General features: G+C 35.9%; 1 protein-coding gene across 1 annotated transcript in view; it reads right to left on the bottom strand.

The window, feature by feature from the left end:
* Positions 1-13151, bottom strand: part of LOC128213858 (Ig-like V-type domain-containing protein FAM187A) — a 14927-nt gene extending 1776 nt beyond the window's left edge. Inside the window, exons 1-2 of the mRNA XM_052919929.1 lie at positions 12669-13151; positions 1954-2118 (exon numbers count right to left, since the gene is read on the bottom strand). Coding sequence (XP_052775889.1) covers positions 1954-2118; positions 12669-13151 — 648 coding nt within the window. The remainder of the gene's footprint in view (positions 1-1953; positions 2119-12668) is intronic.
* Between the last annotated feature and the right edge of the window lie 1704 nt (positions 13152-14855).

Genomic DNA, 14855 nt, shown 5'->3' with positions numbered 1-14855 from the left:
AGTATCTACTATCATCTTGGCGAATGGTATGAGTGTATATATATATTGCATCTCATTGAAGGTCATTACTAAATAGTCTTGTCAAATCAAGGCAAGTCAAACATTTTAAGATAAAATCGCACACCACCCCACACACACCAACGTCACGGCCCCCAAAGCCCGTTATTCATTTAAAGCTGCACTCTCACAGATTTATCGTTTTTACAACATTTTCTTTTGTCTTGGAATAAGCAAATGTTTGCCTAAATATCTGCAAACCAATGATAAAATTTAGACTGCTGACAAAAGTTCTGATCGCAGCTTTCATATTTCCGTTCAAAAAATTATGTTTAATGGCTTAAACCGTTACTAACGGTTTAAGAAAAAGGCATATAGCATCAATTTTTGAACTTAAATTAAAAAAATTGCGGTCTAATTTTTTGTCAGCAATCTTATACTGTATAACTGGCTTCCATGCATTTTAGCATAAATTGGCTCGTTAAAGGACAAAAAATAAAAAAAGTAGTCAAAACGTTTAATCTGTGAGAGTGCAGCTTTAAACAGGCATTTAATAACATACAGAAGTTGCAAATTAACACAAACAACTATGATAATAATACGTAATAAGGGGCGGGGGAGGGATGGGTTGTTTATTTTTAAAGTAAAATATTGGACGACTGGACGGGACGAAAAGAAACTGAACATGACAAGATAGAATTAACACATACGCGCCTATGTGTGACGGCTCAGTAATTACATGTATAACATTTCAGGCTAAAATGTGATGAATTAATGAATTATTAATTATTTTCATTATATGTTTTTTTCAAGGGAATAATAGAAATTCATCAGTGAAATAAAAAGGATGCTCTACTGTTTTAAACTTTGAAATAACTATTTGATAATCTTTCGCTATTTGTTCATACTTTATATAAGTCGATTGTTCTTTTTTGAATACTATACATATAACCAATTTTCTCTTTTGAATGCATTTTAACCTATTTTTAAATACGTTATTTATATAACCCATTTTCTTTCTAACGCTTTATATATCCCTTTTTTTCAATACTTTACATGTAATGCAATTGCTTTTTGAATACTTTATATATGTTTAACCAATTTCCCTTTTTAAAGGCTTTATATAACCCATTTGTGTTTTTTTTAAATCCCTTTTTATACCCAATTGCTATTTTGAATACTTTATATGAAATATTTAAACCAATTTATTTTTTTGAATACTTTATATTATTTCGTATAGGTTGAAAATGCCAATAGTAAATAGCTCTCAAATGTGTTTAAATAACAAACTAAACAGACTACTAGCGAAACACCTAAACAAAATACACCTGCCTATGACCGTAACCACTGTCCAATTATTGTAGGTCAATACAGTAGAAGACCTTTTCAGATTCATAAAAACTCTCGCGGTCAACCAAAGGTCATTCATGTAATATTTTGAAATCAATAAAGCGCAAACTTATATATGCAGCAAACCATTGTTAAATGCTTTTAAAACGCTTTGCCTAGGGCATTCTTAATCGGATTTACGATTTACCGTCTGAACAAAGTTGTTGGCATGATCTGGTTATCACGACCTAGTTTGAATTTAATGTCGGAATTAAAATTGGTATCCGGATATAGAACAGCAGCAACAGCAGCAGCAGCAGCAGTAAAAACGACGACGATGACGACGATAAAAACAACAACAACAACAACAAAAGAAACAACAGCAACAACAAGAAAAACAACAAGAACAAAAACAAATGAAAACAACAGCAGAAGCAAAAATAGCAGTAGCAACAACAGTAGTAGCAACAACAGCAGTAGCAACAACAGCTGCGGCAGAAAATAGCATTACTACAGTAGTACCGCAATATCTTGAGTTTTTGGGCGGGCGGCTGTCGGTCATTTCTGACGGTCGCCTTACTGTAAACTATTCAAACACTTTGATCCATTCCTTATTGAATGACTGACCTCCAGATTATGGTCCACGAGTCTTCGGGCGGGCTGCAGGCGGAAGGTCTCGTTCTCCCTGACACTGAGCTGCGGCTCCCGGAAGAGAACGTCCACCTGGTAAATGACTACCGCGTCTGAATCCCGGATACAGAAGTACTGCCCCGCATCAGTCACGTCTACGCTCTAAAAGAGAAAATGCTGAAGACGTCATGAAAATTAAACCAATGTTGATAATGCTGGGAGAGGGCCGTAACTGACGTTGGTATAACTCGTGGCCCGATCCCTTTGCATGTCAGATAATCATTCATTTGTTTTAAATAAGGTATATTTATGATCTATTTGTATTGCTTTATTGTCAACATACATGCAATAAACTATTATTAAATTAAATAATACAGTTAAACATTTTGATAGACCAAAAAACAGTGAAAACGCGAATATGCGCTAAACACAAGTTTGTGCGTAAGCGATTCAAACACTGTTTTGTTTAAAATATTTTTAAAAGTGAGAAAAAACTTTTTACATGTTTAGTTGTGTCTTGTTTGATTAATTCATCTAGGGTGGGACTCTCTGGGGAAGATCGTGTACCTGCAAACACATGTACTACAGTACTTCGCTTAAAAAACTAATCCATTCTCGCTTTTTTTTAAATTTTCATTAACGTGGCCCAAGTATGAAAAATCTGACTTTATCTCGGCTCGCGAATGGGTGTTTCCACTACCAGTGCTTTTGATGGTCATAGCGCTTTGGCCGCTTCAAAAACTACCGTAGCTGTGTGAAGTTAGCTAAATATACGACATTGGACATTCAAATATGAAAGCCGTGATGGAAAGCCCAATTTCCAATGTCATGCCAGCACGGCTTTCATTTTTGAATGTCCAATGTCGCATGTTTAGCGAACCTTACATAGCTGACTACCGTCCAGTTTCTAAGCGCCGCCTGTCGCTATTAGACATTAGTTTAGTTTTAGTAGACAGACTAAACACCGTCGTGTTCGCGCTGAGTGACGTTAACCTCCTGAGAAACGCCTTGCTGTACACGTGGTCATCGACTGAGTCCCGAGCTCTGCTGCCTCGGACGAGGTTACCGTCATACGGCCACTATAGGACGACGCGGTTCAATATCCACCCGCAAGACAACATAGTCACCGCCCAAGATGCCATCAGCACTCAGACTGACCGTGTCTGCACGAACGGAATCGTTGATATCATCGACAGCGGTTTGTTGCCGCCGTCGTGTCCATTGTAAACACAATCGTCGCCAACTTCGAATTCAGCGCACCCTCTCCTACCCGTCTTCAATAAGCCTTCCACTGGAATGCAATGACACTCTCCCCCCTCCCCCCGGCTACTCCCAGAAAGAGGCAATAGGAACCTTGAATCAAACCGACAGCATTATTGTTTACTTGGTTAATTATGCTGAAGATGAAGTCGATAGCCGACGAAACGTGACTTCAGCTTATCTACAGACGTTACTTTTGTGGATCACGTTTTCATCCTGCATGGCAACCCGGTCGTCTGTAAGTTGCCTTGGAACAATGACCAGACTGGTCACATTTGAATCCAAGTTCGTTATGTTGTGTTTTTAGTTTTGTTAAATGCTATTAATATGGACTTTTGTAGCCGTATTAATTTCGTTACATGCATTTCTAAAATCAATTGTGACGAGCTTATAGTCGATGCAAATTGAGCATGTGTTAAAATTATATTTAACTAACAAATGAGAGGTTTAAAACTCTACGTGGATGTTAACTTGTTCGTGGAATTTGTGCTTGTAACTTGTACGTGTACCTTGTATAAATAGCTTGTATGGGTACCTTGTAAATGTAGATTGTACGAGTAGATTTAACGTGTAGTCTGTCCATGTAGTTTGAACGTGTATCTTATACGTGTAATTTGAACGTGTAGGTTGAACGTGTAGCCTGTACGTGAACCTTGTATGTGTAGTTTGTACGTGAAGCTTGTACGTGTAGCTTGTACGCGACCTTTGAACGTGTATCTTATACGTGTAATTTGAACGTGTAGGTTAAACGTGTAGCTTGTACGTGAACCTTGTATGTGTAGTTTGTACGTGAAGCTTGTACGTGTAATTTGTACGTGTGGCTTGTACTCGAGGCTTGTATGTGTAGGTTGAACGTGTAGCTTGTACGTGTACTTGTATGTGTAGTTTGTACGCGACGTTTGTACGTGCAGCTTGTACGCGAGGCTTGTACGTGTAGCTTGTACGCGACGTTTGTACGTGCAGCTTGTACGCGAGGCTTGTATGTGTAGGTTGAACGTGTAGCTTGTACGTGTACTTGTATGTGTAGTTTTACGTGTAACTTGTTCGTGTAGTTTGAACGTGTAGCATGTTCGTATATTGTGTACGTATATTTATATATATATATGTAAGTGTATAATGTACGTTAAATTTGAACGCATAGCTTGTACGCGTTACTGGTAAGTGTAGCTTGTACGCAAAGCTTGTTCGCGAAGTTTGTTCGTGTAGTTTGTACTTGTAGTTTGTACGTATAGCTTTTACGCGTAGCTTTTACGTGCAGCTTGTACACGTAGCATGTACGCGTAGCTAGTACGTATTGCTTGTACGCTTAGCTTGTTCGTGTAGTTTGTACTTGTAGTTTGTACGTATTGCTTGTACGCGTAACTTGTACGCGCAGCTTGTATGCGGAGCTTGTACGCGTATATTGTACGTATAGCTTGTACGCGTAGCTTGTATGCGTGGCTTGTTCGTGTAGCTTGTACGCGTAGCTTATACGAATAGCTTGGTCGTATAGCTTGTACGCGTAACTTGTACGAGTAGCTTGTACGTGTAGCTTGTACGTGTGGCTTGTACGTGTAGCTTGTACGAGTAGCTTGTACGTGTAGCTTGTACATGTAGCTTGTATGTGTAACTTGTACGTGTAGCTTGTACGTGTAGCTTGTACGAGTAGCTTGTACGTGTAGCTTGTTCATGTAGCTTGTACGCGTAGCTTGTACGTGTAGCGTGTACGTGTAGCTTGTACATGTAGCTTGTACGAGTAGTTTGTACGTGTAGCTTGTTCGTGTAGCGTGTACGCGTAGCTTATACGTATAGCTTGTTCGTATAGCTTGTACGCGTAGATTGTACAAGTAGCTTGTACGAGTAGCTTGTACGTGTAGCTTGTACGTGTAGCTTGTACGAGTAGCTTGTACGTGTAGCTTGTACGTGTAGCTTGTACGTGTAGCTTGTACGAGTAGCTTGTACGTGTAGCTTGTACTTGTAGCTTGTTCGTGTAGCTTGTACGTGTAGCTTGTACGTGTAGCTTGTACGAGTAGCTTGTACGTGTAGCTTGTACGTGTAGCTTGTTCGTGTAGCTTGTACGTGTAGCTTGTACGTGTAGCTTGTACGTGTAGCTTGTACGAGTAGCTTGTACGTGTAGCTTGTACGTGTAGCTTGTACGTGTAGCTTGTACGTGTAGCTTGTACGTGTAGTTGGTACTCGTATCCTGAACGTATGTTTTGTACGTGTAGCTTGTACGAGTAGCTTGTACGTGTAGCTTGTACGTGTAGCTTGTACGTGTAGCTTGTACGTGTAGCTTGTACGTGTAGTTGGTACTCGTATCCTGAACGTATGTTTTGTACGTGTAGCTTGTACGTGTAGCTTGTACGTGTAGCTTGTACGTGTAGCTTGTACGTGTAGCTTGTACGAGTAGCTTGTACGTATAGCTTGTACGTGTAGCTTGTACGTGTAGCTTGTACGTGTAGCTTGTACGTGTAGTTGGTACTCGTATCCTGAACGTATGTTTTGTACGTGTAGCTTGTACGAGTAGCTTGTACGAGTAGCTTGTACGTGTAGCTTGTACGTGTAGCTTGTACGAGTAGCTTGTACGAGTAGCTTGTACGAGTAGCTTGTACGTGTAGCTTGTACGAGTAGCTTGTACGAGTAGCTTGTACGTGTAGCTTGTACGAGTAGCTTGTACGTGTAGCTTGTACGTGTAGCGTGTACGTGTAGCTTGTACGAGTAGCTTGTACGTGTAGCTTGTACGTGTAGCTTGTACGTGTAGCTTGTACGAGTAGCTTGTACGTGTAGCTTGTACGTGTAGCTTGTACGAGTAGCTTGTACGTGTAGCTTGTACGTGTAGCTTGTACGTGTAGCTTGTACGTGTAGCTTGTACGTGTAGTTGGTACTCGTATCCTGAACGTATGTTTTGTACGTGTAGCTTGTACGTGTAGCTTGTACGTGTAGCTTGTACGTGTAGCTTGTACGTGTAGCTTGTACGAGTAGCTTGTACGAGTAGCTTGTACGTGTAGCTTGTACGTGTAGTTGGTACTCGTATCCTGAACGTATGTTTTGTACGTGTAGCTTGACGTACGTATTAATATTGAGTGTAAAAGTTATTTGAGAGGTTGCTGTTTATCGCCTTGGTCACGATATAATGACAAAAAGTGTTTCACAAAGGGTAAAAAATAAAAGCATTCAAATAGCCAAATTACATACGTTCCATAACAGTAGGGTCATGGTGTTATAATAATTCGAATAAAATCATTAGGTTCGAGCTCCAGTTTTTTTTTCAAGGAGGTTTATGTATCAAGGAATACTGAAAAAATATAATTTCGTGATATATATTTAAATGCTTTTGATAATGTGACTGAACTCCTTTATAATGCTTTTTTTAGCCAGGCTTGTTGCATAGGTGCCAAATAAACAGTTATGGGCAAAAGAATTGACTTTATTCCTTCTAAGTAGAAATAAATGAGATTTAACCATAAATGTCATGATATTATTTTGCATTTGACTGCTTGTAAATGATCTACCATTTTTAGAAGCCCAAGGAAGCAAATAAAAGTGATTTTTTTAACACCAGAATCAAAAACAAACAAGGCCATACCAATTTTTCAGCATTATCTTGATGCATAATTTTTTTAGATCACTTTCTGTATCCGGTCCGAAGTGTCTACGGATGGGACAAAAGGCACACTATATATTTACATATGAACTTTAAGTTCAGTTACAAACCTAGTATAAACATCTCTTGTTGCAAAAATGCTAACAGAACACAAAAATGAAGTACAAGATATTTAATATTTCTAGATTTCAGTAAGACAACCTTTTACAATGTAATTGTAATTTGATAATCGGACCTTTTAAGTTCAGTTTTAAGTTGCAACTTTCAAAGGTGAAAATTCATTGAATTATAATGGTGTCAATCAGTATATGTTTTAAATTCCTCATTGAACACCAAATGTAAGATTTTTCACTAGTTCAGTTGTTAGAAATAGACACGATGTAAATGTACCATGTGTTGTAAGTGTCTACGGATGGGACATAAAACTATTTAATGTAATACCAAGCTGCAGGCATAAGATATTCCCTGATGGTATCCACAATACTTATACTGTATCCAGTTACTAACTACTTCAATGTTTCAAGGAAATTTTAACTTAGAAACATGTTTAATTAACAATAACCAGGGCATTTTATATAGTACCCACGGGTCCGACTATCAGACCCATTCCTAAAGCAAAATATATGATATTTTTTTTCAATCTTCAGAAAAAAATCCCAATCAAAAGTAAAACAGTGTTTTTACCTGTACCGGTTCATTCAACATCCTAAAATTAGGTGATGTAAAGTTTTGGGGATAACTGAATTCAGAAATCATTGATTTGCATCACATTCAGAGATCATTTGAAATGAAAAATTAGTATCTGTCATGATTCATTGCAATAAATATTTACACCCAAGTATAAAGATTTCAGCTGTTTTAAGGCATTTGAAAGGGAAAATAAACTTATATTTAATAATTTCCTCATTTGCAGGAGACTGAAAAGCTTGTTATTTTAACTGTAAATTTTCCCAATTTAGGCATAATTGTGACGCAAATTTTCCCAAAATGTCTAGGATCCTTTTTCAAAAAATGGGCAGAAAAAGCCCTGATAACTGATATATATATACTCCAAAACTGAGAAACTGTTCTGAATCATATGTAAAAATGACATTTTGTCAATGACCTTTTCTTAACTACTTAAGAACTCCAGAAAATAAATAATTCATATGCCTCGGCCAAGGTCATTGTCATTACTTGAGATTGGATGTTCTCTCCATTGAGTAACTTTACATCATTTTTATTCGGTACCTTTCCGGACACATCTACTGACAAAATACAGTTCCTGCAGTCAGCCTATCTTTCCTTGTCTTTCTTGGTTTTAGTTTCCACTTCTTTCCATTGGTGTTGTCTATTTTCCCTGTTGGTCGCCTAACTTGTAGGAAGGAAGCAATCCCACTACCAAAGCTAGTATGGTATTTGGTTATATTCCTATCAAGCACACATTGCAACACATTGTTGTATTCTGTCTTCTTTTCTTGTGAAGTCCCTCCATGACTCAATTTCACATCCTGTATTCTTCTTTTAATGTTGTTCATATTGACTGTTTCGCTCAGCTTTAAATTTCTTCTAGCACTCTTTGGTAAAATAACACCCTTTTCTTCCAAATTTCTTCTCATCGTTGGTGACAACTCTATGAGTTTTTCTTACACTCTTGTTTTACGCTTTGGTGTTGTAGGCATACTTTCTTTTACTTTTGATATTGCTCTATATTTTGTACTTCTTGCTTCTTGAATTAAATGGAGGCTCACACATCTCATTACTTATAATTCAGCTGAATTTGTGGCTGTTCTGGATCTGTTAATATCATCGTTGTCTATTGTACCATCTGTTTTTGTTTGATCAATGTTTGTAGTGTCTTGGTCTGTTGAAAGTCTCTTCATTTCATCATATTTTTCATTTCTTTCATTTTTCAGTTTTTCCCTGTATCTTTTCATTCTAAGTGCTTTTGCACTTACATTAATGTCAATTTCAGGTATATTTGAATGGTTTTTATTTCTCTGCTTGTCCATTTTTGTATTAATGTTAATACTAGTCACACCTGAATTTATAAATGGACATTTCGTACATAGCGTGATTTAAATGTCCCATCCGTAGACATTTACCAGCTTTACTGTACTTCATTTTCTTAACCATAAATAAATTTCTAATAGGCCTCTTTATGTCTGGCTAAAACAGCATAATCCATCCTGTATTTTGGCTACTTATTTTAACTCCCAAACATACACACTATAGAAAAAAATAAGTTAAGGCATGAATTTCAATGTTTTTAGCAACATATAGAAGTGGAAAAATGAAATACAAAGGTAATGAGTTGTTGTTGGTAATCCATTGCCTAGGTTTGAATATGTGCTACATTTCTGTCAGAGGAAAGTGGTTCTTTTCGCTTAATATATGCAAATTCTGACATGGTGTCTACGGATGGGACATTGACATGTTGAGCTTTATATTTACGAATTACAATCAGATATTAATGCAACAAATAATATATTTGGTCACTGAATGGAAATGCAAAATCTGCCTGGTTGGTTATATGCTAAGCATATTCCTTGCTGGGAAAAACATGCGTCTACGGATGGGACAAAAATTTCTGTATTTTTGGGTGCATACTTAGGCGTATAAAAAATTTGGTAATGTAGGTATTATGTATAAATTTCTTATTGCTATTGATAAATGAGTTGTAGTTCTTCCAAATGAGGGTCATATTTTCACAAAATACCATATTGCTAAGAAATTTTGGCCATTTTGTATCCCTGAATTGAAAAAGCCAGATTTTGGTAACGAAATGGTGGGTTCAGTTATTTTAGTAGTACTCCGTCAGTTTTTATGCAATTTAAATGAAATAACCAGCTACAGAAAGAAGACTAAATTGCTTACTCAATGCTCAAGATATCTAATAAAATTATTTTCCAGTATTTTTTATTTTTTATGTTAAAAAAGGGGTAATTTTGAAATGAAACATCGTAACGACAGTTTTTAGCCACATTTTGGCTATTTGGAGTCTGAAATTAGAAAACGCGTCAAATCAAGCGATGGAAGTCTGTATGAGTTGAGTCAACAGATATATTCTACATGTCATGAGACATAAAAAAGACAATTTTAACATAACATGTTAAGAAAATTACACCGTAACAACAGCAAAAAGGAAATTGTCATTATATCGTGACCAAGGCGAATACGTGTACTTGTAGACTCGCTTATACTCAAAAGTCACTTCCTCGATACGTGAACTTACACGTACAATTAAGTAGTGTATCGCAATTAACATTGTTTATTGTTTTATGAAAGAAACAAATACAACTGTAAGTTTTTGGGGGGAACATGCAGGAATCCAATGACACCACGAGTCATACAATACGGTTAACAATTATATACAGGCGACACCAACATGGAAAGATTCAATAAACATAAATTAAATATAGTTCAAATAGTCAAACTAAGGCTATCTGAAAGTGGCATGTCAACATTTCATTGCTGTAGCTTCAAAAATATGAAAATTGGTCAAAAAAGGACACAGTATACTTCATCCGAGGACAGCAATAGAATGGGTTTGCAAAATTGCACATATGGTCGAAATTTCATTGTTGTAGTTTCAAAAATAAATGTAGGTCAAAAGGTCATTGTCATCTGATATGTGTTTTCAAAACTGTTCACATGGTCCAAATGTCATTGTTGCAGCTATAAAATGAAGGTCAAAATGTCACAGTCAAGGTCATCCGAGGACAACATTGATATTTCTTTGCAAAACTATACACAGGGTCCAAATTTCATTTTAGGTCAATAGGATACAGTCATGGGCATCCAATTACAAAATTGATATTTGTTTTAAAAACTGTACCCATGGTCCAACTACCATTGCTGATATCTCAAAGCTAAGATAGTAGGTCAAAAGGTCACAATTTTGAAAGGGCAACATCAAAGGAATAACCCGATGAAGTTTCACCTTAATTGGCCAAGTGGTTTAGGAGGAGATGTTTTAGAAGCACTTGTTGACAAATGGAAACGACGGACGCCGGACGGTGGACGGTGGGCGATGGGCGATGGAAAAACATTGTCTAGAGCACTAGGTTTTCAGGTGACCTAAAAAGTCATAAACAGCGCGATCACGCTTAACAGGGAACAATATTTCTCCCACCTCAGATAAGTACATCCAATAATTTAACCATGCTAGATATTTTTATCTTGCCCACGGGCGAAGATAAAATGCCCGTATGGAACTTCTTTTTAACGGTCCCCACATTATAATTACCTCCCTTGTTGAAGACTGTCGTCAGTAGTATCAAGGAAGTCTTGTCGTATGGTAATATTTAGAACGCTAATTAATTATTTCTCGCTTCAAGTGTCCCCATAACACAGTTTTCACGCACCATTCAAGAAATAATGCTTCATTTTCCTTAGAACTATTTAAAAAGACCGATTTGACTATTAACATTAACTGGATCATTGCGCTCGTATCCATGGCAACCACGTGCTATCGCATATCCATACGCAATTATTTTCACTAAGCACAAAAGAGTTCCAGCAAAAAAATACATTTTTAATTAATTTTGTTTAACTGAGGTGGGAGAAAAAGCATCTACCATAGCCGCTCGTGTAAGATAGTTTCATCCCGACCCTCGCGCAGGGTGTTTTGCGGAAACGAGGTAAACCTCGTTTCCGCAAAACACCCTACGCTCGGGTCGGAATGAACCTATCTTACACTCTCGGCCATGGAAGATACTTATAGGGTTTATGCAAAAACAAAATGGTGCATTATTATGTTTTACTCTTTTGACGGTTATAATAATTACAATATAAACCTTGATAAATGAGTTTTTTACAGTTAAAAAGCCAGGTGGCCACAAATTTTCCAAGTTAGAAAGAGCAATATACCAATACATCGCTAAAAATTATGTAAAAACAAATCATATGCTTTTTTGTTTTGATCATTCAAGTAAAATGAGTAAAAACATAATAAAGCATTGGAAAAAAAGATAACAATGCATCAGCCTATAATGAGCTCCTTAAAGCGTAACAAGTTGATGTACCATATTTCGTTTAGCCAAATCGCTTGCTGAATAGCCTGATTACAAAACAAGTCATAGTTTATCATTATCCGAATCATTCCCTTTCAATGTCCCAAAATGCATTATCTTTTTTTGTTGTTGTCAAGAATTTAAGACATATTACCGAAGCATCTAAAGCTGCACTTTCACAGATATACCGATTTTACAACTTTTTTATTTTTTGTATTGGAAAGAGCAAATTTTTGGGTAATTATTTGCAAACCAATGATATAAGATTGCTGACAAAAAATCAGATCGTAGATTTTCATATTTCCGTTCGAAAGTTAACGTTTAATGGCTTAAACCGTTAATAATGGTTTAAGAAAACTGCATAAAACATAATTTTTTGAACTAAAATGTAAAATTCTGCGATCTAATTTTTTCAGCAGCCTTATATCACTGGTTTCCATGGATTTTCGCAAAACAATGGCTCGTTCCAAGACAAAAAAAATAAAGTTTTCAAAACGTTCAATCTGTGAGAGTGCAGCTTTAAGTCAAAATATTACCTTTTCCTTAAATTCAACATCTTCCTTAACTGATTTATTTCATTTTAAGTAAGTGTTAAGCTAATTGTAAATTCTGTAATGAAAATATGGACACTTAAGTTTTGAAAAATGAAAACTCCATTTTTAAAGAATTAGTTTTATTTTTAAAGAAATATTACAATTCCAAATTTTAAACTTAAGTTAAAATAATTATGTTAAAAAAATCTTAAGATGTTTTTGTAATACGGACCGTCCGATGAAAGGTAAATATAAAAAAGAGGCGAACTAACTCACAATGACATCATGTTGTGCATTTCCAAAAGTATAATAAACATACACATGTTAAAGCGATACCGATACCTGTATAATGAGCGACATATCTTGCTTGATCTTTAATCCCTTTGTTTTGGGCGAAATATGAGAAGTAGAAGAATCGGACACTCGAACTCGCTGCCAAAACATCTTGTTCATTTCGGCATCCTGATCGGGCCTCTGACAAAATGGACACTGAAGGTCGATCCTTTGGCCCTGCATCGCGAGAACGGCCGTGATTGACTGACGCACTCGATTTTCTGGCTTGTTTCTTTCTGTGATACACTTGTAGTAGTCATCAAACATTTTTGTCACTTCCTCTTTGCTATATTTCCAGTTTCCTTGAAGCTTGCTGAATTTGTCCGCCGATACAGAGCGCTTTCCACGACCTTGATGCACGGGTAAAATATCATCCGGAAGTGAACCTTGAGTCTCATTTAGAATAGAACAGAGAAAAGCTGTTATAACTAAGATGACATTGGCAGAATTCATTGTTGTCTTTTGCGTTATGACGTCATTTCCGCGGGACATTCTTGATTTGACGTCACGAATGCCGAATATCGTTGAAGCATTTACATTGGCAAAGAGGATATGTCGATATCTCGCTTATGTTTATAGACCAAAAAAATTTCCCAGGAATGCATCTGAAAACACTTATTCTATCATGACCTTATTCAATAATATCATTGACAATATTTCAGAAAAAAGTACAATTTTAGTATAAATAAGTATCTTGGTTTTAGTAGGGTGCTAATCCACGCCGGTACAGTCAATAACAAATTAGAAAACAGAGCCACTAAGCCACTCAAATTACATAATAGTTTGACCTTTCAAAAATCAAATGATATAGTCACGTGATTGTGTCAATCAACCAATCACGCAACAACGAATCGCTAAAAGCCGTTGTTAACGCGAATGAAAAATGTGGTCTTCAAAGACGATATTTGAGCAAATAACAACGTTTACTGAACGGTTCCAGATTTTGATATCTTAGTTTTAACACTCCTAATTGATTGCCACTCATTATTTCGTCATCCAAAAAATGTGCATTTTACAGAAAAAGACATGAGCGAACCCTTTTAAACAATCAGAAAAGGTTTAACAACGAGTCGAGGATTATAATTGATATTTTTTTTACTTTTGGTTTTTTTTTCCATAAACTAAATATTATATTGAAAGACCTAATAATTATGATAAAATGTTTAGAGTTGATAAACACAAGAAATGAAACACTAATTCTGAAATAAGTGACTTTCATAAATTGTACGTATTAAATAAGAACTAATTTGTTAAATCAATGATGTGTTGTTGTTGTTTCGATGATATTTTTTTTTTTGCATCATGTATGTTTCATAAAAATAAATCTTAAAAATATGCTATAAGCTTATAAATTACATATTTGTTATAATTTATACAAGTATAATATTTCCTTTGATAATATGTTTTGTTGCATGTTCTCCTTAGTAATAGTATATATATTTGATATGTTTGTAATGTATTCTAAATGTAATAATTAATGGTATATTGACTATTGTTATATGTATGATCATGTTGATGGATGATGAAATAGCTGTATGTTTAAATCCAAATAAACAACTCTGTTCTATTCATAAATGTAAGTAAAACAACATTTCCTTCACATTGAAGTTAAACTTGACTTTTCAACTTGTTTTACCATCAGAAAGTATTTTTTTTTCAAAAGCAGCTTGCGTTAAGTTTTACAGACGTAACAAGTAGAATATAATTTCAAAATACAGTAATGATTAATGTATTGATTTGGGTGTGTAGAAAACAATAAACCGCATTGTCGCAAATGTGGCTAACTCAGATTCAAGCTATGGGTGTAACAGATAACAGTTCAGAGATAAATATTTTGCCTCCTATAAAGGGAGCGTCATTTTATTTCTTGGTGGTCGAAATTATATTTTGTCCTAGGGTGTAACAGATAAATGCACCATTTCAGTTTTAAATATTTTGCCTCCTTTAATGGGGGCGTTATTTATTTCTTAGTGGTCGACTTTATATTTTGTCCCATGGAATGGAAGTGTTTTAAAATTTGTCGTACATTTTGTTTGGTAAATCAGCAGTCGGCCGCTGTTGACTTAAATCAGGTGAATCGGTATATTTAAACAGGGGCTGTGCTAGTAGACACGATAGAATCTCGATCGCTAAGCTGGTTGAAGGTTTATTAACTAATGTGTTTTAGTAAAATTAATGGGTTTGCGACATGCGCAG

The sequence above is a fragment of the Mya arenaria genome, chromosome 2 (genome assembly GCF_026914265.1).
Source record: "Mya arenaria isolate MELC-2E11 chromosome 2, ASM2691426v1".
Lineage (NCBI taxonomy): Eukaryota > Metazoa > Mollusca > Bivalvia > Myida > Myidae > Mya > Mya arenaria.
Note: the sequence above shows the minus strand (reverse complement) of the source record. Positions and strands in the feature narration are given on the sequence as shown.